Below are 23071 nucleotides of genomic sequence, written 5' to 3' on the forward strand. Positions count from 1 at the left end.
CATCACGGCAGGAATTGACATCACGGCAGGACGTGACATCACATGTGAGGCAGACCTATCATTTGCACATATTGCAAGATTTAACAATTAAAGCTGCTCAGTACTTAAGCCTGTGACTTAAGGTCCCTGTGTGGGGGAATTAACAGCCCAAATATGGATGAAGTTTGGCATACTACTACATTAGTCAAGCCATTAAGTGCTGTAAGTGAGGCATACTAAAACATGGCACCATGAACAAAAGTGGAGTTTGTGCGTTGAAAAAACCCCAAAGAAAAACCCCAAAGAAAACCACATGATAGAAATTACAATAGTGATTATCAAAATTATAAAATTGATTACGCTACCTAGAACACCACATTTAAATATACTGACAAGTTTAATACACTGTGAACATGAGAAAAAAATGCAAGGTGCACTCTGTACAGTTTCAACCGGATACTCTGTACATCTGTTATTGCAGACATTATGGGACAAGTTATACTGCCGCAGGATGTTTGACCATGGAGAGTAGGCATTAATGATCTGTTTGCCACAGCTACCTGAGAGTCACTGCCAAAAAAGCAACAGTCAAGGGAAATTAACAACAAGTATTGGCATAGCCAATAGGTCTCGCTCTTGGGACCTTCTAAGTATTTAGTTATGCAGCACAATATCCTTGGTGCAACAACATCAACCATTGCATGGCTAAACACTTACAAGGTCCCCAAGGCGAGACCTATTGGCTATGCCAATGCTTGTTGAGCATGGTAGGCAGGTTTAGGATGATCTCAATATAAAAAGCTGTTCTCTTATAGGTACCCAGGCTCTGGTCATTTCTGGAGGTTCGATGGTATCACAGCAGGAAAGAATGAGATGAGTGAAGACGAAAATTGCAATTTTAGAGTCTCTTCGTCCACAGACAACTAGTGTGAAAGTCAACTCATTTACCTAACTTCCACTCTCCAGATGTACACCTATGCCTTTAAACCTACGCCACTTTAAATGTACATCTTTTCTACCCTAGAAGGAGTTGTTGCTTCTAAGATCTATGTCAGACAGAAAGGACAAAACGGTCCTTCCTAATACATATTAATTGTCAAAATTCTATTCCCTTTGTCTCTAATGCGGAATCCTCGAAAAACTTTAATATAGAGATGTCGAAAATGTATCTTCATAAGGTTTAGATTGATGCCAGAACAAAAACTAGAAAACGATTTAAGACGTTAAAGAACTGCTTTAAATCATTAGATCATCGTAACAAAGTTGAAGCTAGGTCACACTAAAACGAAAAAGACATCCAATTGTGATGTTTGAAGAAAACTCAGGCGGTATACAATAGCGTTGAATTATCAGGCAGGGCTGTTGTAGCCTGGTTCATCACATGCATGCTACGCACCATCAGCAAAAGTCCTTCTTTTTCAAGTCTTTTTGCAGATGCTGGATAGTGTAATCAAAAAGCATTGGCAGAGCCAATAGGTCTGCATTGGCAGCCAAACGTCTGGGGAACGTGGTTCGAATCTCACCATGCCTAACAAAAAATTGAATGTGTCGTAACTGGTGCTCATGTAAAGGGCTCTGATACCTTCCGGTCAAGTTCACGCTATATAAAACTCTGGAAAAAAAAGTCAATGCATATTGACTATGACAGTGCTTGCTCAGCTGTGTGTGGCAGCTCTTAGAAGCACTGTGCAAAGGAAAGACTATTGGTAGCAACTCATGTGGCCATTTCCTACATTTACTGAATGCCACACTTATCATGGCTGTCATTCTAGTATTCCTTTGTTCATGTTCTCGGTGAACCTGCACAAGCGGAGAACACTTTTTTACCATGGGATTTGTTTCAATGTTATGACTTTGTTTGTTAGCAAACCATTCAAAATGTTTTCTTTTGCTTTATTTTGTGTTGGTTAATATGAGAAAAAACATCTGTATGTGCCATTTCCTCATATTGACTTGTGAGGACAGTCATTTGCAGTTTATCTAATTTAGCCTGGATTTGCCAAATGCCCTCACTTGGCTACAGAAGTGATTGACATTTTCATCTCACGTAATCAATATTTATAGTACCTTTAATTGTTAGCATCTGAATTCTGGTTGAGTTTAAAAAGCATTTTAATCAGTAATTATGGCCAAAATATTTTGCTTAAAAACAGCTTCCCAATTCCCTGACATTCTAATTATTACCAGTTTTGCGTGCACACACAAGTGACCTACACTTGGCTTCACAATCCAGTGTGCTTTTCAGTGTTATTATGAGTGAAATATATTTTTTAATGAAAAGTGACTTGATGTACTGAGTGAAACCGCGGGTAATCTAGGTTTCGTTGACCTTTTATGACTAAAGCTTGAAGGAAAGAGTATCCGAATTTTAAAATGCAGTTTTTGCAAGTGTACCTTAGATTTGTGCGCAGTTACATTTTCGTAGTTTAAGCAGAGTTTCTTAATATTTATCACCATTTAAACAAAGTTAATATTTCTGCTGTGAAAAGTACAACAGAGTCCTACAGCTGGCAACGTTAGAAATAAGACATGTAAAAATAGTGAATACAAGTAATTTAATGCAAGAGAAAAGTGATAGCTTTCTGTAACACAAATTAATCCTACGAGTGGCACAGAGGGCAGAAGGGCACAAAAAACGGGTGGAACAGAGGGCAGAAAGGCACAAAAAACCAGTGGAACAGAGGAAAGAAAGGCACAAAAAACGAGGGGAAAATGAGTGGAACAGAGGGCAGAAGGGCACAAAAAATGAGTGGAACAACGGGCACAAAGGCACAAAAAACGAGGGAAAAACGAGTGGAACAGAGGGCAGAAAGGCACAAAAACGAGGGAAAACAAGTGGCTCAGAAGGGCACAAAAAAACGAGTGGAACAGAGGGCAGAAAGGCACAAAAAACAAGGGACAAACGAGTGGAACAGAGGGCTGAAGGGCACAATAAAACGAGTGGAACAGAGGGCAGAAGGGCACAAAAACAAGGGAAAAACGAGTGGCACAGAGGGCAAAGGGGGCAGGAGAGGGCTCCTCAATTGTTGGAGCCCATGCACAGGCTCCTACTTCCTGTCTGAGTGCCGACCCAGGCAGCTCAGACCAATCACGACACTGCTGTCATACTGGTGACAGCAGTGTTGTGATTGGTTTGGGGAGTCTGGGGGCCTGTGTGCTTCCGTGCTGCCATCAGGTAATTAATATTTTCTTTAATTTTTTTAAAACCCTTCCGTTTCTCCCCACCACTACTGCCCCGAGCAGCCGTCACTGCTCTCTATCCTACCTAACTTTGGGTTCACACGACTGCCTGTTAATCAGAAGCATTTTATAGTCTGCTTGAAAGCCCACGGAAATTGTTAGCGACCTGTAAAAAAAGAAGAGTTTATTGTCAGTGTGTTTACTGCTGCTACTGAGTTTTTGGACATTTCTTGCAATTGTCTTTTTATCATGAGTGTTTTTGTATATCTTAACTTCAGTTTCCTCTTTGGATCATCGTCTTTTAAAAAAATATATTCTCCATCATTGATCCTGGGAGGGCAGGGTGCGGTGCAATGCTGTGGGATAGAAGGTTGAGGGAATTCCAAGAGATGTGTTTAGAGAGATCTAGAGACTTCCATTGCTGGCTGTGATAGTTGGCTGCTCTTTGAATGAAGAAATAAACATAACTTTAAACAATCGTACCAAAGTACTTCATTCCTACATATTTCACCCCACCACCCACGCTTTTCTTTTAGACACCATTTCTGCTCTATTCATTGGCTTGTTATTCCTTTCCCTCTGTTCTTTTTACCCTGAGCTCTCTAAAATATTGAACCCCCTAGCCCAGTCCTCTACACCCATGCTGAAACCAACATTATCTCTTTCCAGGTTTCTATTAGTTTATATTTTCTATTTTTTGTATTCTTTCCAGGGCTCGTGCTGTGCACACTTGATATTGGAGATTGTGTACCATATCTTGTAGCTTCTGTGAAGTGCTTTTGCAGAGCGCTGTAAAATAGAGTGAATGTTTGCATTGTAAACGACTTGAACATTGGGCATCTAAAAGGAGCGTGGCTAAATAAACATAACTAGGAATCCTTGCCAAGTTGTGTGACCTGAAAGCTTGTGCTTCACAGAGCTCGCTACCTGAGCAGTATTTGGGTGCCTCTCGGAGTTTTCGGTTTTACACAACAATCAGCACAGATACCTAAAACAAGTTGGCTTTCCCAATGCTTCTGAGCTACATCGGATAAATAAAGAGCAACAGTGGTTTTGTTGTGAATAAATAGACTTGAAAATGTTTCAATTCTGAAAATATGAGATGGAATTACACATTGCTGTGATCTACAGAAAGGGTAGTGGCCTTTTCAGTGTCTCATTCACTCTTGTTCACCCCTTCACACCACTTTCCTTTGTAGTCTTGCTCCTTTAGCTATTTTCTCCCTTTCTCTACCCGCATCTTTCTGCAATCTGCCAATGGCGGCATATCTCTTACTTTTTTACAATTAGAATTGCACATGCAACCATCGCTGTCTGCGCTCGCAGAGAGTGAAAGGAGTGGGTGTGCATGTAGTTCGCCCATACTTAGACTATTGCCTTCTTCCTCAACTTCAGGGCTCTCAATCATGCGTGAGCATTAACGCTCACCCGCAGCATAAACACACTCGAACACCCGGAGGTGACTCTGGGTTTGATTGCGATCTTGGCTTGTGGGATACTCCTTTACAAACATGACGGATATCCTGTCCGCCATATTATGAATTCCATAGGACACAATGGAATTGGAATTTGGTGGACAAGTATATCTGTCACGTTTATGACTGAGTAACCCTGTCCGCCAAAACCATAAACGAGCCTCCTATCAGTGTTTTTCCAGTAATGTTGAGGACATAATTATACCTAACAGGGACTTACTGCAAAGTCATTTTCTAATCCAGCATTACCGGCAGGAGACAGTTCTTGGGCTCCAGCACCGTTTACCCTTTCTTTGCAGTAGTAGATTGGGGTCTACATTATAAATAGTTCTTGTACCAAAACCCTATGTCAAGATACAAGGAATTGTCAAGAGCTTGGTTCAGGAGATTGCCAGGAAGCATTCAGGGTGATGGATGTGGTGCTTGAATGAATCTGAGCCTCTGGTAACTACTCTGGACTGCATCCAAATCCATTGCTCTGGAGGCTGTTCGTGTTTTTACAGAATGGGACCAATTATATGTAAATCAGCCTTGACCACCATAATTTCCCCGGGAAATATCCAGGACAAACGGTTAGCCGACATCGGGTCCTCTCTGAAGGGGTACTCGAGCAACCCCAGATCACTTTAGGTCATGTTGGCCCTCATCAATGAGGTAGTGTGATCAGTGGCTCGGTGAGCTAGAGCCTCATGTCTGGGTATACCCCTCATACCTGAGGCCAGTCAGTTAGACAGCACAAAAAGTGATGGAAGGAATGCTGAAATGGGAAATTGAAGTATTTTCTGGCGGTACAGTGCTGCATGCTGTTTTCCAGTAAAAACGGGGACACGCACATAATTGAACTTCTGTGTTTAAGAGTGCCCTGAACTTGATCTTGTGCTTTAGGGGAAACCACTAGAAACACACATCACTGGAGTAAAACCGGTAACATGATCAGAAGGCTGCCACCGGTGAAGTAATCTGGTGGTAGCCAATTATAAACTCACTGCAAACAGTTGAAAAGGTTATTTTGTTGACGTAGTCTGATAGAGAATTCCCAATGGCTATCACAGCCTCCATCCTCTGCAGGCATCCCTATAAGTAACAATCTTTTAAAGTAATTAGGTTAAATGAAAACTGGTTTGGATATTGTGGCGATGTAAACTTACAATGATAATCCAGAGTGTATCAAGAAACCTAAGTTTTTCATTTCTGGAGCAGGAGAGGGGAAATAGCCAGTTCAAGAGCCGAGTAGCTCTGCACAATGGTTTTCTTAGTTATGCTCACTTCCGTTTATACTTTAACTGCACTTTATTAATCCATATTCATGAATCTGTGGCTGGGAGACAACCTGATACCGGAGGTGCAATCACATGGAGTAACGTTCAGTAGCAGGTGCATGTGATCTCAGTAGTTTAACACATAAAACCAAAAGGCCAGATACAATATATCAAGAGTAACACACCTAGGGGGGCGTGGCTTGGACGCCGACGGAAATGGCGGCGTGAGATCGGAGCTCCTCGCCTGATCCCGGCAGATATCCAGTAATTCACTTCCTCCGGCGATAAATCATCTAGGGCTGGGCCCCGGGAGGTCCCGGAACACACAAGCAGCAAACACCGGTGCACTGCGTTCCTTCTACGCGATCTGAGGAACGGTGAACTGGGCGGCCTTGGATGACCGGACAAAGGCAAAATGGCGGCGGGGCGCTGGAGCTGAGACCGCTCCCCACACCGGGCTGTGAAAGGGGCCTGCAGCGGAGCCTCTGAGCATGAGCGAGTGCCGTCGGGAGCCTGCTTTAGCTCCTTGATACTGCGGCCTGGCAAAGAAGCAGGTATAAGTGCCCGTGCTCCGGATCCTATAGCTGTTGGACCCGGGCCCCGACAAAGATGGCGATGTGGCTGCCCGGCAGCTGTGCCTGGGGACAACACTGAAGAGAGCGGTGGCTGGAGCGCTCAGAGCCGGTGCCAGCGAGTACCAGCGGTGAAAGGGCGCTAAGGTGGGCCCGCGCCCGCGGAGATCTGCGGTGCTGTGCATCAGGGGTCCTACGAACGGAGGGGGTAGCAGGAAGCACCGGAGGGGCCACGGAGCGGCGCAGGACCCAGTGGACCACGCCAGACGGGAGGAGCAGCCATGGAGCGGCCCCGGAGACGGACCCGAGGTGAGGGCAGTGCTGCGGGCCTGTGCTCCGCGCTGCAGAAGTGGGGCGGGCATCAGGCGCGTGGCGCTGCGCCTGCCGAGGTGGAGGTGGCTGATGGCGTGGTGCAGGACCCGGGCGCAGGGCATTGGTCAGCCCGAGTAGTGAAGAGAGCAAAGCTGGACGTATATAGGATGCCCCCCGGTCGGTTGATGCAGCGGAGGGAGTGAGGTATTCAGCGAAGTTCCGGCGCCCCGATCAGGCGGGAAAAGAAGCCTCCTGTGACTCCACGGGCGGCGCATGAACCCCTGGGGCCCACAACGTCAACACAGAGCGGCTGTACTGCGGAGCCTGGGCGGCCGTTACCCTGGACACTGAACAGAGTACACATAGGTTCGGCACGAGGGTAGCAAGTGGAGCCCGGCGAGAACTGCCTCTCTTATATGGGGCATCCATGGTGTCCGGACTTAACCTGCCGGTTAGTCTGTATTTCAGGGGGCTAGTGAAAGTGCCCAACGCAGTAACTGGCAGCACAGTTGGAATATCGATGCAACGGACCTGCTGGGGGTGACTCCGTGGCCGATCAGCACTGTGCCACGAGCTGGGTTGGATCTAGGAGGGCTGTCATCCGTACATTTTCGCGACGCTAACGACACTGGGAGTGTGGTGGTGGAGGGGAGAGCTGCCGCGAGACCCTGGTGGTGACACATACCCTGCGAGGCTCGAAGGGGTGTTATGCAGCCACAATGAAACCTAAAGGCAAGAAGGATGAGACTGCGGACTCGGGTGGCGCTGCCACTGCAGAATGTAGGGTGAGGGAGGCGTTGCCCGATCCAGGGCTCCAACAAGAGCTCGACAGGAACCTAGACGCCATAGCAGCCACTAAGGAAGCCCTACAAAATGATATTGCGCAAGTGGCAACTGGACTGGGACTTTTGCGGGCGGACCACGCGAAACTAGTGGATAGAGTCAAAACCAACGAGGACGCCCTCCGGGACTTGGCACCGGCGCAGTCTGCCCTGGCAACAAAATTAGAGGATGCTCTGGATCGCATAGGGGCCTTGGAGAAGAAGGCGGAGGATGCCGAGAGCCGCAACAGGCGCAATTACATACGTGTAGTTGGCCTTCCTGAACAAATAGAAGGGACAGATGTGGTTGCCTATCTAGAGAATTGGCTCAGGACGACGGTGGCGCCGGAGGGGCTGTCCACCTTCTTTACACTTGAGAGGGCGCATAGGGTACCGGCATGACCTCCATTGCCGGGCTGTCCCCCTAGGCAGGTGGTGGCGAGGCTGCTTCACTACAAGGACAGGGATCTGCTGATCCAATGAGCTCGCACAGCCGGTCCATTTGCGGTGGAGAACAGTAAAGTAACGATTTTTCATCGACATCCAAAGGCGTTGTGCGTCGTTCCTGGCAGTCAAGAAAGAGCTCAGGGAGGAAGGGATTCGGTATTCGCTGATCTTCCCTGCGAAGCTGAGAATTATTGTGGATGGCCTAACACAGTTCTTTCAAACTCCGGAAGAGACATGGACGTGGCTAGAAACGTTCAGAGCGGGAACAGATCGAAAAGAACACCGGCACTCGGAATTGTCTAAAGTGCCACAAGTTCTACAATCCCAGAGACTGAGGAGGCGGAACAGGACTCGCGAGCGCCGCTGATGTTGCAGGCAGCGACAGAACGACAGGGGGCTCTAAAAGCGGCGGCGATCACTGGCCCCAGAGGACTGATTCGGTGGCAGAAACGGACACAGAGGAGGAAAGGTTGCAGTCGGAGGCTGAGCACTCTGATACAGACAGCAATAAGGGCCCGGACGTCACACCCAGGACGGCAGAGGGCATGATGGATGAATAGCTGTGCAGAGGGGCTGCTGGTGGCGGCCATGCGGACCTGGATCGACGGACTGTTCACTTATGATTGATGAGGGGAAGGGGCTATCGATCTTGTGGACACCAAATGGGATCTTAAGGTGGTGGGGCGTGTGGCTGGCGCTGCTGCCTGTCGGGGCCGGGAGACCCCCAATTGCCCTTAAGGCAACCTGTGGTCGCTACTACAGGGTTTAGGTGTGTGTGTGTAGTGGTATGGTTTGGATGGGGGCTGATATTTTCGTATTAGGTCCTGTTCTGGGGGGGAGGAGGGGGTTGTTGACAGAATAATTGTTGTTTTGGGTGGCAATCTTGGTGTGGGTGGACAACTGCAGAAAACCAGTAGGTGGTGGGACGGGCGGGATGGGAGCGTTACCTGAGCTGCGTTGTTTCACGTGGAATGTTCGCGGCCTGAACCCGATGACAAAGAGGCATAAGGTCCATGCCTATTTAGTGCGGAGGGGAGTCCAGATAGCTCTGCTGCAGAAGACCCATCTCACCAAGGCAGAGGGTCAGGCACTGCAGCGTAGGTGGAGAGGCCAGATCTTCAGCAAGTCGTACTGGGCGTTTGCCAGAGAGGTGCTGATTTGGGTGCGGGCAGGTGTTCCGTTTCAGGCAATGAACCACGTCCTAGACCCGGAAGGAAGATACGTAGAGGTGGAGGGGAGGTTGTATGGCAGAGATGTTGTACTTAGTAGTATCTATGCTCCCAATGTAGATCAGGCGCGATTTCTGGACAACCTATCGGGAACACTAGCGCATTACTTAGCTAGACCGGCGATTGTGGGGGGGGGGACTTCAATTCAATAACGGACATAGTTCTGGATAGATCACATCCACCATTGTTTGATTTGCCAGTTCGTAGAGTAGCTGGAAGACGCTCGGAATGGCAGAATAGATGGGACCTAGTAGATACGTGGCGTACACACCACCCTCACGACAGGGATTACTCCTTTTTTTTGGCGTTACATGAGTTACACGTTAGATTAGATGCCATACTATGCTCCTGGTCCATAGCCCATATGGCAGCACATTCTGAGTACCTAGCTAGGACCATTTCCGATCACAATCCGCTGTTACTGTCCTTCAATTGGCAGCAAGAGCGATCTGCCATACCTACTTGGCGGCTCCGACCGGACACCCTGGAGGACCCGGTCTTCCAGGCAGCAGTTAAGGAGGGCATTGAACATTACTTTGAGGACAATCAGGGTACGGCCACCACTCGTGCAGGGGAGTGGGACGCCTTCAAGGTAGTGATGCGGGGGCTCTGTATCAGCAAATACTCAGGGGTACGGAAAGGGATCATGAATGATGTAACCAAGGCGAAAGAACGCTTAAGGGAGGTGGAAAGGCAGAGGCCGGAGCAGCCAACCCTACAGGAGTGGCTCGAAGAGACGAAGGAAGCAGCAGCAGCTGAAGTAGAGCGCTTACGCTGTTTTGACTATAAAAATTACAAGATTAAGACACATGCGGAGCGGGATAAAGTGGGCACGCTTCTAGAACGATTGGCTAATCCAGTGCAGAAGGGAACTCCGATAATGAGAATAGTGACTGGGACGGGGGACATGTTTTATTCCGAATGGGAGGTACTGTCGCGGTTCCTAGCGTACTACGAGACACTATATCAGTGCCAGCTGGGAGGAGAGGAAACGGAGATAGACGAATACTTAGCTGGGATCCCCCTTCCGAGATTGGTGGAGGAACAAGCAGAGATGCTGGGGAGGGATGTGACACTGTCGGAGATTTGGTGTGCAATCAAAGGCATGGCCCGAAATAAGACACCTGGCGCTGATGGGCCCCCCATAGAGTTCTATGCACAATATGTGGACATCTTGGCACCCCGTCTGCTGGAGGTCTATACGGAGGCAAAAACGCTGGGTCAATTGCCCACGTCAATGCGCGAAGCGTTGATTATTCCCCTTTTGAAACCTGGCAGGAATGATGCAGATGTGACCTCCTATAGGCCGTTGTCTATGTTGACAGTGGACTAGAAGATCCTGAGTTGGATCTTGGCGACCCAATTACTGCCTTAAATGACCACATTGGTGCACGCTGCCGAGACGGGATTTATTCCGACCCGTAATACATCTTCGAATATTTGGAGGATGGTCCGGATTATGGGAGGGGACCACCTTGAGGCGCGGTTGCCAGCTGCTCTGTCGGTGGACATAGAGAAGGCTTTTGATAGTTTGGAGTGGGCCTTCCTCTACAGAGTGTTGGAGATGTTTGGCGTGGGGGAACACTTTGGAGCCTGGACGAAGGTGTTGTATTCTTCGGCGAAGGCTAGAGTACGGCTGGGGACAGTGATATCCGCCCAGTATCCGGTCCTGAGGGGGATGAGACAGGGATGGTCGCTGTCCCCTTTATTGTTCGCCCTAGCGATAGAACCCCTTGCGGTGCAGGCTAGGTCGGGGCTGGCCTATCGGGGACTATGGTTACAGAACACACCCCACTTTATATCCTTGTATGCGGATGACCTGCTCTTGTTCTTGTACAATGTGGAAGATGCGCTGCAGGATGCAGTGTCTCTGCTGTCGCAGTTTGGTGCACTGTCGGGCCTGAGGGTGAACTGGCGAAAGACGTGCCTCTACCCAAGACAAACCAGCTCTGTCAGGGAACGTGATCACCAACAATGAACACTACAAGGGCTGGATGAGAACTATTGGGGAGAGAATAAAAACATGAGGAATGAAATCTAAAACGCTACAAAGGAAAAAATCCGCTCCTTGGTATACTAACTCACTAAAAGTTACACTAGGAGAAGTGAGAGTCCTAGAACGTAAATGGCGACGCCAATACAAGAGTGACCATCGGGAAAACTATAAAAAGGCTAGGAGGAACTACCATATCTCTATCAAGCTTGCTAAAACAAGTTACTATACAAATTTAATTGAGTCGACTAACAATAATCAAAAGGAGATATTCCAAATTGTCAACGGTTTCAGAAAACCCAAAATATTATCTCAGGAAATCCCACCATCCCAGTCTCTCTGCGACAAAATCGCAGAATACTTTGAACAGAAAATTACTAATTTTACAAAAGATTTCCCACAGATCAATCAGGAAGAACTAGAAGCAGCATGTGTCATAGCCTCAAAGGAAACACCGGGCACCATAACCAGGGAAAGCTTTGCTGTGATTAGCCCAGTTGAATCATCCCAAGCCATCTCAAGACTGAACTCAGGCTCCCCTCTTGATCCCTGTCCTCCACTGTTACTTAAGGCTATAAAAGATGAGATTAATCCAATGATCAATTTTATATTAAATTCCTCTTTACAAACAGGAGATATTCCAACATGCTGGCAGGTGGCTGCTGTTAAATTTCTCCAAAAAAAAAGCCATTCAAGACCCAACAGTATTGTCAAATCTCCGGCCAATGTAATAAAGGTTCTCCCAGCGCTATGCAAACTTGCAGAGTCCTGCATCAATAAACAACTCACAGCATACCTGGAGGACAATAATCTTCTCCACCCAAACCAAGCTGGCTTCCGATCCCATCACTCCACAGAATCTGCCCTCCTTTTTTCTACGGAAACAATCAGAGCTGCTTTGGATCAGGGCAAAAGAGCAGTCCTGATCCTGTTAGATCTATCTGCAGCCTTCGACACGGTGTCCCACGATATTCTGATACACCGCCTAAGAAGTGTAGGCATAGTGGGCACCGTGTTGAAATTGTTTACCAACTTTCTGAGACAAAGAAAGCAGATCACCATGCTAGGGCAGTACTGTTCGGAGGAAAGGGAAGTCCAATCTGGGGTACCTCAGGGCTCTAGTCTGAGCCCCATCTTATTTAATCTCTATATGGTCCCATTAATGAAGCTCATCTCCTCTTTTGCTATAAGTTCAATAGCATATGCCGACGACACCCAACTAGTCCTAATTCTAGATGAGGACGCGGCAATTGCTGAATGCTCTCTGAGGGATTGCCTGAAAGCCACTTTTAAGTGGATGAATATTAATCACCTGAGATGCAACACTGCAAAGACGGAAATTTTACCCTCTGGCAAAAACAATCTGTTTTCGCCTCAGAACTGCTAGCCGTCAGACACTGAGGCCCCACCGAGCACTATTAAGAGTGCTCGAAATTTAGGAATTAAATTCGATGAGGCATTATCCTTTAAGCAACAGGCAAGTGAAGTGGCAGGCTCATGCTTCAATGTAATAAAGGGTCTCAGAATTTTTTTAAACTTTCTCCCCCTATCAGCCAGGAAAACGGTAGCGGTGGCATTAATAATATCCATGTTAGATTATTGTAACAGCCTTTAAGCTGGGGTCAATAAATCAGCCCTACATAAGTTGCAAATGGTACAACATGCTGCGGCAAGATTAGTGCTTAAAATGCCAAGAAAGACCTCGGCATCTGCAGCGCTCGATATTCTTCACTGGTTCCCCATACAAAAGCAGATCCTGTTTAAAGTTTTGATAATTACCTTCAGAGCGTTCCATAAACGAGGCCCAACCTACTTATCCAAAAACTTCAATCGTTACTACCCCGGCCGACAATTGAGATCAGCAACGGCCAACCTGATGGTCATCCCAAAGTTTCGGCTCGTCACGAGAGGAGGTAAATCCCTAGCGGTTAGAGGGACTAAAGCATGGAACAAACTCCGTCACCAAATTCGTGAAATCTCCTGTGAGAGTAAATTTAGGAAATCCATCAAAACTTGGATTTACAACTTAACAGATACTACCTGCAAAACCCTGGTTTATGATCAACGCCTCTGTGGGTATCACACCTCCCACCACCTGGAATACACAAGCCAAAAAGCGCCAAGATGCTCCCCGGAGTGATAGTGCGCTATAGAAATTCCCTATCACTATCACGATCACTACCCGTTGAGACCATGTGTACAACCTCCATTGCTGCTTGGTGCAATGAAGTGGGAGCCGACATGTCTCACGTATCTGGAAGTCCGAATCTATCATGACGCCACAGACATGCTGGAAGGTAATGTGGGGCACTATATTGGTGCCCTGAAAGGAAACATGGCATTCTGGTCAACACTTCCTCTATCAGTTGTGGAGAGGGTTGCCCTCCTTAAAATGGTAGCCTTACCTAGGTTGCTTTATTATTTCCGGACTCTGCCACTATGGGTCCCCCCACGCATGTTTACGGAATTACGTTCACTGATAATAGGCTTTTTGTTGGGCAGTGGATGAAGGAGAGTGGCACTGACGGCGCTGATGCGCCCCAAGACTGAGGGCGGGATGGCGGTCCCTGACCTCGAGCTTTACTACTTGGCGGCCCAACTGCAGGTACTTACACAAAATGTTGCACTGGAGTTCAGGGGCCCGGAACCAATGCGAGGTTCGAGGATTCAGCGGCATATCCTCTCGTACATAGTCCTACAATAAAAGCTTTATTTACGAGACATGATGTTGGAGGAAAAAACCCTGAGGCTCTGTTGGGACAGGAGCCAGCGTAAGGCCGGCGTGGCACACCCATACGCTCCGGGAATCCCGTTGGGGATGCTGACGGCTCTGCCACACGGTGGAGACTGGTCCCCCCCCTCATGGAGTGGAAGCAGCTAGGGCTCCAAGTGGTGGGAGACTTGTATGAAAACGGGGAACTGATCCCATTTCAGGCCCTGCAAGTCAGGTATGGTCTTCCAGATGGCAGTTTTCTGCTATATGCGGCAGTAATGGCAGCACTTTAGAAACACTGGAAGGGGGGACAGACAGAACCAGTGACCACCAAGGCTTGTCAGTATGTTGTGATGGCGGCGGGCACCTTTAGGGCGGTGACTTGCCTTCAGTCTAGGATGTTACACGAGGGACTCAGCCCACTAGTTGATCTAAAACAGAAATGGGAGGCGGGCATGGAGAGGCCGATACCTGATACAGCATGGGGCCACATTATGCGGAGGACGTGGAAGGCAAGTAGGAATGCACGCTTTCAGCAAGTGCAATTTTTTATTTTGCACCGTGCATATCTGACTCCTGGGAAGATTACGTAATATTTCCGGGTCCATGATGCGGCGTGCCCTAGGTGCCTCGAGCAGGGCGTTGAGTTGGAACATATGCTCTGTAACTGTCCGGTCTTAGGTAGATATTGGGTGGACGTAGGGGAACTCCTTACAGAGGTCACGGACAGGCATTTGAATTTTGACATAGCAGTGTGTCTGCTGCATTGGTTCCCACACACGGCCAAAAACAAAATTACTAGTCAATTCATCGACTTAGGCTTACTCCTAGCAAAAAGGAAAATTACCTGGCACTGGAAATCGAGAGAGGGGCCATTGTATAGGAGGTGGAGAACAGAGTTCTGTAAATGGGCGGGTAGTGAGAGCTCCATTAGGCTAAGGCAGGCTAAGCGTATGACCTGCGAAAAGGCTCTAGAGATGGCCAGGACATGGGGTGCGCTGGTGCAGGCTTTACAGGAACGCCAGATAGGAGAGGAGGATTGAAAAGGAACTGGGCCAATTACCCCTTCTGCACTTTACTCTCAGTGGTAGCTGTGGAAGAGCATTCATATGCTCTTGTAGGGGAAGTGTTAATCCAGGTAAGTGAACACGACTCCTAACTCGAAGTGCAAACAGTACGAATAATAAATTAATGTCTAGTCCAATACTTGCTTTTGTAAGAAATATAAGTATGTTACTTGCAACTCTACAAAAGCAAAGGAATATTGACATTCTGAAGCAACAACACACTCCCCCTGAGATCAGGGCTCTAGTAGTTCTCCGGCAAATCCATGTACCGCCCTCTTCCTTGTAATGTGTTTGGGGTTATTCCCCATTCATTGGTGGCCGCATCCAGGGAATTCTTACTAGTAGGCCATATTCAAGAGTTCTCCTTTAACTCCTTAGTTACTAGTCAAAAGTCTCTATGGTGCCACATGACCGTTGGCAGCAATTACCCTGAGTCGGGCTTACTTCTTAGCTCCAGCGCCTTGTACTAGGCTTAGCTGCTCTGGCAGTATGGGAATGTTCAGCCGTTAAGCGAGTGCCCTCTTCATGGGCGGTTCTGAATACAGATCTCATATAGCGATGACAGGCTGCACACGTTCATACTGCAGCTCCTGGCAGGTGCAGATTCTCTCTTAGCAGCACTGCCGGTTAGTTGCCACGATCAGACCAGCTGCTGTTCCGCAAATACAAGGTACGCCACTCTTCTCCTAACAGGGAGTGGGGCCCTGAGGAGGTGATTATCCGACTCCCGACTGGAGCTCCTGCGAGGGTGCGACAATTTCAGTGGCATCCATGTGGAATCAGTCAGGTGCAGATCACAGCAGTTACCCGTCTGGTCGGACTACGTCCTGAACACTTGGCCACAGTGGTACTGGCAGGCCCTCCAGGATTACGGGGTTGCGTTTTAATTCACGATCTGTGCGCAGACTCTTCTGGTGCGATCACCATGCTACAGCAGCACCCCTGGCATATGGGATCGCCAATCTCAGTGGACACAAGTCTCGTGCTCCCAGCCCAACTAAGTTCAACAGGGGCTCTGGCATACGCAGTCACCGTAGCTAGGGGGTTCGGGCCAGACGCTTCGCACATGGCGCTCCTTACACAGCTTAGATCATGGCGGCCCTCTCCTGGCAATGAGGGTCACCAGAATGCTCCTGCACATGGGTAACGATCCAATCAGTGCTCAGCTGTTTGCACACCTCGTCAAGGTTTCCTCTCGGTAGGGCCTCCCACTGAACCTTAATCCCTCCAACGTTCTCCCCTTCCTCACAGGGCACACTGGTCAGGCGTTGGTGAGCCAGGCCTGGTGTGCCACTGAGGTGGTCTTTTTGCGCTGCGGTCAAGATGGTAAAGATGATGGGAACAGCAGGGCATGAAAGAATCCACCAGGAATTACCTTTTTTGAGTGCCTTGTGAAAAGGTTTATGAACGTTAATTTTCCGGATTCAAGATCAGACGGTTCCACAGAATGGCTTAGACAGCAAATGCACACACACCTGTTCTTGATGTGTTGGAGAAGTAATTGTTTAAGAATAAACAGAGGTTGCCGGTGTTCGTAGTGGTGTATCCTTCTTTCAATGACCGACCATCCTTGGTCATGGAACGCTACGTGAATCTGCTGAAATTCCTTGATTTCAAAATGAACAGATGTTTGACTGCTTTGCAGTAGGTAACCGTATTTGGCAAATGGTGGACCTTGGTGCTCAGAAGTTTGGTGAGAGTTGCACAGGGGATTGAATTTGATTTGTTTGGTAACCGATACCTGGGCAAAGCCGATAAGGCAGACTAGATGTCTCTACTTTATTTTAGTCCCAAGAGGAGTCTGGTGGCACCATTCTGCACTTTAGAGCCAGGTACATAATGTCACTTCAGTTGAGTATGGATTCGATCAAAGCATTAGGCAGTGTTACATTACGAGGGAAGAGCCAGTGAGGAAGGATTCATCGAGACGGAAGAGTCGAAATAGGTTTCTGACAATGCTATTATAGAGCTCTACCCTTCCTTGCCCCCCCCCCCCCCCTTGTCTAGCAAGCAATCCATTGTAAGATACATCTCACAATACTGGCGCTGAAAGGAGGTTATTTTGTTCCATAAAGATAGGAGCAGCAAAAACATTGGGTTTTCATGTTAACATGTATTTATCTATTGTACTGCATTCTGCACCTCTACAATTTTTAAGTTCTGTAAATAACACTTGTTGATTATACACTAAATGTACTGCCCTTCGGAAGGATGGAAGTCTGACTCCGCTCGCAGATTTGTGGTTATCAAATGGCAGATTATTTACCGGCGCTTGTTCAGCTTGGTCAACCATTATGGCAGCTTTCATGATTTTGAATTACTATTTTTGTTTTAATTGTTTTGAATGTAAATGAAGGTTGTGGGAAGAAAGGAACCAAACGATTTCCGGTTAATAACCATAGTTTGAAAAAAGCGCCTACCATGAAGCGAGAGCTAGCAAAGCATCCAATATTGGCTCTGGCCAACATGTTTGGCAGAAGAAAGACTAGAACGCTTTATTTTCATAACTTGGATGCTGTGTTTTTCACCTAATATTGGGTTTTATCTAGCAACGTCCTTGCTCAGCTGAGAACTAGATAAAGAATATTCAAAATCGAAGCGCTGATACCTCAACGTAAGATGCTTTGCACAGTATGATGTATGGGTTTCAGTTGAGACTGGATGCTGAAACAAGGAATTGAGAATATGTAATGTGTACAGCATTAAACACCACACTCAATTACTGCATTATGCAGTGGCATATATTTATAATACATTGTATATATGTGCAGTTTCAAGCACAGAGATTAATTTAATTAAAATAATGAAACTGGTATTATCACCAGGGACTTTTGGTCAGCTACTGAGCCACTTCTTCTAATACTGATTCAAGACTAAGCACCTGGCAGTGCTGGGGGGGGAGAAAGGGGGAAGCTTGAGTAATGTCCCTGAGCCCCTTTCAGATGCTTCTTCCAGCCGTTTTGTCAGCCACTACCCATTCAACCAGCATCCCTCACCCGCAGTGCTGTGACCATTCAGGAGTATGTGTTTGCCATGCCATTTGTTAAGGGGCTTATTTTACTTATGTCATCAACAACGTTTCTCAATGGAGCTTTTACAGCAGGCGTCTCCAACTGTTTCTATTAGGAGAGCTATTTCTCATCAGTGAATATCATCCTAAGCTATTCATGGATATTATCACTGTTACAGTAGGCGCCATGACCAGGAGTTTACTTTGTAACCACCTCACCTTAGATTATGGATAGGGTTCCTGGTTTGATGGTATTTAAAAAAACAAAAACAAATATATATTTAAATCTGTATTTATCGATGTTTCTTTTTTGGCAGGCTTATCAGTATTCATCCATATTTTGAGTTTTGTGTACAAGGGAATTAGCAGCTTGTATATTTCCATGTTTATTTAACTGATTAATGTGCATACACGCCTCGCTACCTTTTTTGGTTTTAGCACATTGTGAGAAGTTGGCCTGATATATGATGTTTCCAATTCTGGAACCACCTTGTATCAGTCCAAACAATCCCTTATGGTGTCTGGTTGTAAGTCAACCTTATAGACAAGCCATCCTAATGGTAGCATGGACTAAGCTGCCTTAAAGGCTTAACTCTAGAGGTCGTGTTAAGCAAGCTGTTTTACCAATCACAATCCTGTAATATCAAATGAAAGGACACCACACAAGTATATATTATAAAACTATATGTATTTATTACTAGAATAATCCTGTGTACTCTTTATGAGTGCAGAGGCACAAGCGTTTAAACAAAAGCACAGTTAAACATATGAAAGTTGCACAATTATGGATGAGGGCGGGTGGCCACTCAAACCATAGATTAAAAAAGTGGTATAAGAGATACCAATCGAATAGTGGTTAGGCCTAGGGCCTAGGGAATCGCTGGGAGCAGTCGGGACTAGCAATGCTGAAGTCGGGAAAAGCCCGCGGGATTCGGGTGCAGCGCTTAAAGCACAGGCATGCACCAATGCAAAGTCAATGGTGCGTAAAAGTTATAAAGTTACTGTTTAAAGATACTTCCGCTCAACCTAGAAGGACAAAACTTAACACACATACACCAGAGGTGTGTACCAGTGTGGGAACACCGGCGTTGCTGAGTTACCTCACCCACAGGAAGCGGGTGCACAGGTGCGAAGTAGTGTCGGGTTTTGTCACGCAGGTTGCTGGTGCTTGGAGCTGAAGATGCTGCAGGCGTCGGGACGAGAAGTAGTCCGGTGTGATCCAAGGGTGGATCGAAGTTAAAGATGATCTGAAAGCAGAGGGGACAGAGTCTGGGTCACTTTGCAGTGACCAGGGTGGAACCAGAAGGAACCAGGCAATGTCGGGCGCTTTCAGGTCGCTGACGGGTCGCTTCTCTCCGCTGCCACGTGGACTCTGGGGCACCGAGGATGTCCAGGAGTGGATCACGAGCTGTCCCACGCAGGCTCGCGGTGTCGGCTTCCGGATTGGAGCAAACAAACCTTGGCAAGGGCAACCCACATAGGATTTTAAGATTGCGTTGTACTCGGAGAAGGAGGGTCAGAGCGGGCGCTCCTTTTCAGAGGAGCGAGTGCAAGTCTGGAGCAACCAGAATCACAAGTTAGATTTCGTAGTTCGTCGGCACAGGGGCCACAAGCTAACGGGCAAGTGACCGGGCCAACGCGTTGAGCCAAAAGAAGCAGAAGGGCCCCACGCAGCACTCGGTGAGTGTAGAGGGGTGAGCTTCGGTGCAACAGAGGCTCAGGGCTGGGGCTTCTCAAACCCCAATGTACAGCTTCGAGGGTCACTCGTGGGCTGCGCGGTCAACGTCTCGTGGTCTTTCCAAGATGACGGGCCCCACGCTTCAGGTTACCTCCACGGGTCTTAGCTCTGCAGGGACTGTGGATCGGGCTGTTAGAAGGCAGGCTCACTTGGTCTTGTCGAACTCTGTCGCTCGAGTTCGGGCGGGAACTGCAACAAAGCAAGGGTCGAGGTGCTGGATGGTGCCTGTTTGCACAGGGTGGTCACTCCTTGACCACAAAGGAGATTCTTCAGTCTTCTACGTCGGATGTCGAAGGGTCCTGAGTTTCTTTTCATAAGTTTCAGTCAGGATAATCTGAGTGCTTTAGCACTGCTCCCATTCTTATACCAATCTAGGGGGCTGGATTACCTGCTAGGTCCCCTCCTATGGGTGGGACCCAGGAAGGGGGTGGTTACACCCCTTTCCCTTTGTCCAGGTCGCACTGGGACTGGGGCTGTTGTGTCCCAGAACCGGTTTGACCGGATTATGCAAGGGGAAGCCTTTTGCGCCCCAGGCAGTGTTTGGTTTCTTTCAAACCTCCCTGCTACAATCCACTATCTCCTGTCTGGGGTGGTGTGACACCTCCCCGCGACAGGAAAGCCTTTGTCCAGGCCTCCTCGGCTGAGTTTCGGTCAGCAGCAGGAGGTTAGACTTGTGTCTGTGGCAGAAGCGTCCATTTTGTGATGCTGAGGCTCTTTTAAAATCAACCGCGTTTCAGTAAAGTAACATGTCGTCTCCCTCTAGAGGGGTGGAATGCTATCCCCGTCGAAAGGACTGTCGAGGGGATAGTATTCCAAATCGTATGACACCTTACACGACATGTTTTGATAAAGCCAAACCAAAGTTAACATATAACTGCGATGGATTATAATGCACTTAATAGTATATGGTTTGGCATTATCCCGGAACAGCTAAGGGAATTGGTCCCGACAGCTGCATACAGGCTCAGCTCATGCTAGAGCACCATCTCACATAAAACCAAGCACTCTGCCTCCAGGATTGTTAAGACCTGCCATAGGAGTGCCTTATAGGTGTATATGTGTCCAGATAGGTTTAGATATAGGCATACTACATCTAAGCAAGGGGTGATTACACCACCTTGCCCCAGCTGAGTGATCAGCCAGTTGTGTCAATTTTGGTTAGCCAGCCAGGGGTGGTAAAAGATATGCTGCAGCCCCTGGTAGGCCTTGGATGCACCTATGCCCTGGGCACCTATAGTGCACTGTACAGGGGCTGATAAGGTGATCCAAGCCAATTTAGTTATGCACCTAGGGTACATGAAATCCATTTTAAGGAGAGAGCAGATAGCCTGGGGCCCTGATTAGCAGGGAACCAGTCCAACTAAGTCGAAAACCAGCTAAACACAAGGCAAAAAATCTGGGGTAACCATAGTCGGGTATCCACCTTCCTACACACATTAAAAAGCTGAATATAAGAAAACACCCTAATGAAAATATAAGCATTATAACTCAAACAAATTTTGAGAAATGGAGTTAAGGAAATCTCATCGTATGTTTAGACTCCTTGTGCTGTCAATCTGCACATCTATTGGCCTGGAATTCATGTATGAATCGTTCAAAAGAAGCCCAATTATCTGTAATTGTCTGCGTTTAAAATTAAATACAGACGGGAAACACACTATTGTCGGTCTGTATTTATCTGTAAAAATCAGAATAAACGGAAAACTAGAAGCCTTAAGTATGGATTGTGACCACCTCCCCCTCTAGCTGCAAATTCACTTGACTCCGCTCTGAATCCTGCTGTCCGTCTTTATTTGGCCCAGTGTTCACTCACATAAGGTCTCTTAGAGTGAGATGCCTACGACATGAGCAATATCTATTCAATTTTGCTGGTTTGAGAGTGGAGAAAGGTGGCCATGTGACAGGTTTACACTGCTGCCTGAGCTGTCCGGGTAAATGTGTGTTTCAACACGAGGCCCTGCCATTCGCCTGTCTGGCAGAACTCTAGGGGTCCGGTAGTTGGCCAGTGTTGTCTCCTTCATTGTGTCCAGACCCCCTCATGACCTACTGAGCTGGGATTCGATTTTACGACCTACTATTATCTACTGTGCTGCTCGTTGGAGACCCCTGCTTTACAGCAGTAATTCGTCAGGCTAAAATGTTTGGAATTTATTATGACTCGTAGCATTAATTATGCATTTACATTAAATCGAGGGTTATTCCCCCTCTGAGCATCTCCCTTGTTTTTAGAGCTACTAATTTTGTGGTGTTCATTGTTTTTATAGGTCTGTTTAGTAGGTCTCTGTTCTTTGCTATTCCTTATTTAAATTAAAAGTGTAATTGAGAGTGGTTGGTGCATGAGGGATACAATTAAGATAATGAATTTGTCCTCTTGGAAAAATGGGAAATTAAATATGTCTGTCTCTTTTTCTTCTTTTTCGTTCCCATCACGTACCCGTTTAAATTTGTAATTAATTTGACGATACAACACCTTTTGGCTCCAAATTTCAGACTGCTGCCTATGCTTTTTGATGCAAATTACAAATGATTTAATGATGATTAATGGGAATATTTAGAGCATATATATATGTGTGTGTGTATGTGTATTTATAGATATATTTTAAAATGAAGACCTCTGTGCAAGTCACATTGGTAAACGCTCTTACTGTTTGAAGTGCCTGTGTATTCACTTCTCCTGTAATGAGGCCTCATTTGTATTTTATTCCAGCAGGGGATGGAAGTTCTTCATCTGATAAAGCCATTAAGTCGTCATCTGAAGCTGCTACAAAGAGGCCTATTTCCGAGAGCGCAGGAAGATCAGAGGCCTACAAGTCGATTTTCACATCACACAGCTCGGCAAAGCGCGCCAAACCCCCTAACTGGATTACTCAGACAGCAAACTATTACTGAAGGGCACCGTGGGGTTGTAGCACATACAGCTATTTGAGAAAACAGAGCTCATGATAAATGTTTTTTTTCATTATTATTCCAGATGTCTTATGTCTTTGCAAGAAATGTACATCAGAAACTAACATAAGGTCCTGCAGTTTTCGCCCTGTTTTAATTCTAATAAAATATGAATACACATGCATTGAGTAGTGTCCTTATTAATGGGCATGTTTAACTTAGTGTACTATCTCTGCACATCTCTTCAAACCAGTGCAACTTTTAACCCCTTCGATGCTGATGACGAGCTCAGCTCGTCATCAGCCACGGGTGGCGTGTGCTGATGACGAGCTGAGCTCGTCATGTAACGCGGCTTTTAAAAAAAAGCCGCACAGCGCAAAAATCGCCGCA

General features: G+C 47.1%; 1 protein-coding gene across 2 annotated transcripts in view; it reads left to right on the forward strand.

Moving 5' to 3' along the window:
• RTF2 (replication termination factor 2) overlaps positions 1-22865 on the forward strand; it is a 429729-nt gene extending 406864 nt beyond the window's left edge. The window contains exon 9 of one of the 2 annotated variants that reach the window (XM_086932494.1): positions 22503-22865. In XM_086932494.1, the coding sequence (XP_086788620.1) occupies positions 22503-22684 (182 nt within the window). In that variant the 3' untranslated portion in view covers positions 22685-22865. The remainder of the gene's footprint in view (positions 1-22502) is intronic. The other variant, XM_086932495.1, reaches the window with a different exon arrangement.
• Positions 22866-23071: the final 206 nt, after the last annotated feature.

This window comes from Lissotriton vulgaris, chromosome 7, assembly GCF_964263255.1.
Source record: "Lissotriton vulgaris chromosome 7, aLisVul1.2, whole genome shotgun sequence".
Classification (NCBI taxonomy): domain Eukaryota; kingdom Metazoa; phylum Chordata; class Amphibia; order Caudata; family Salamandridae; genus Lissotriton; species Lissotriton vulgaris.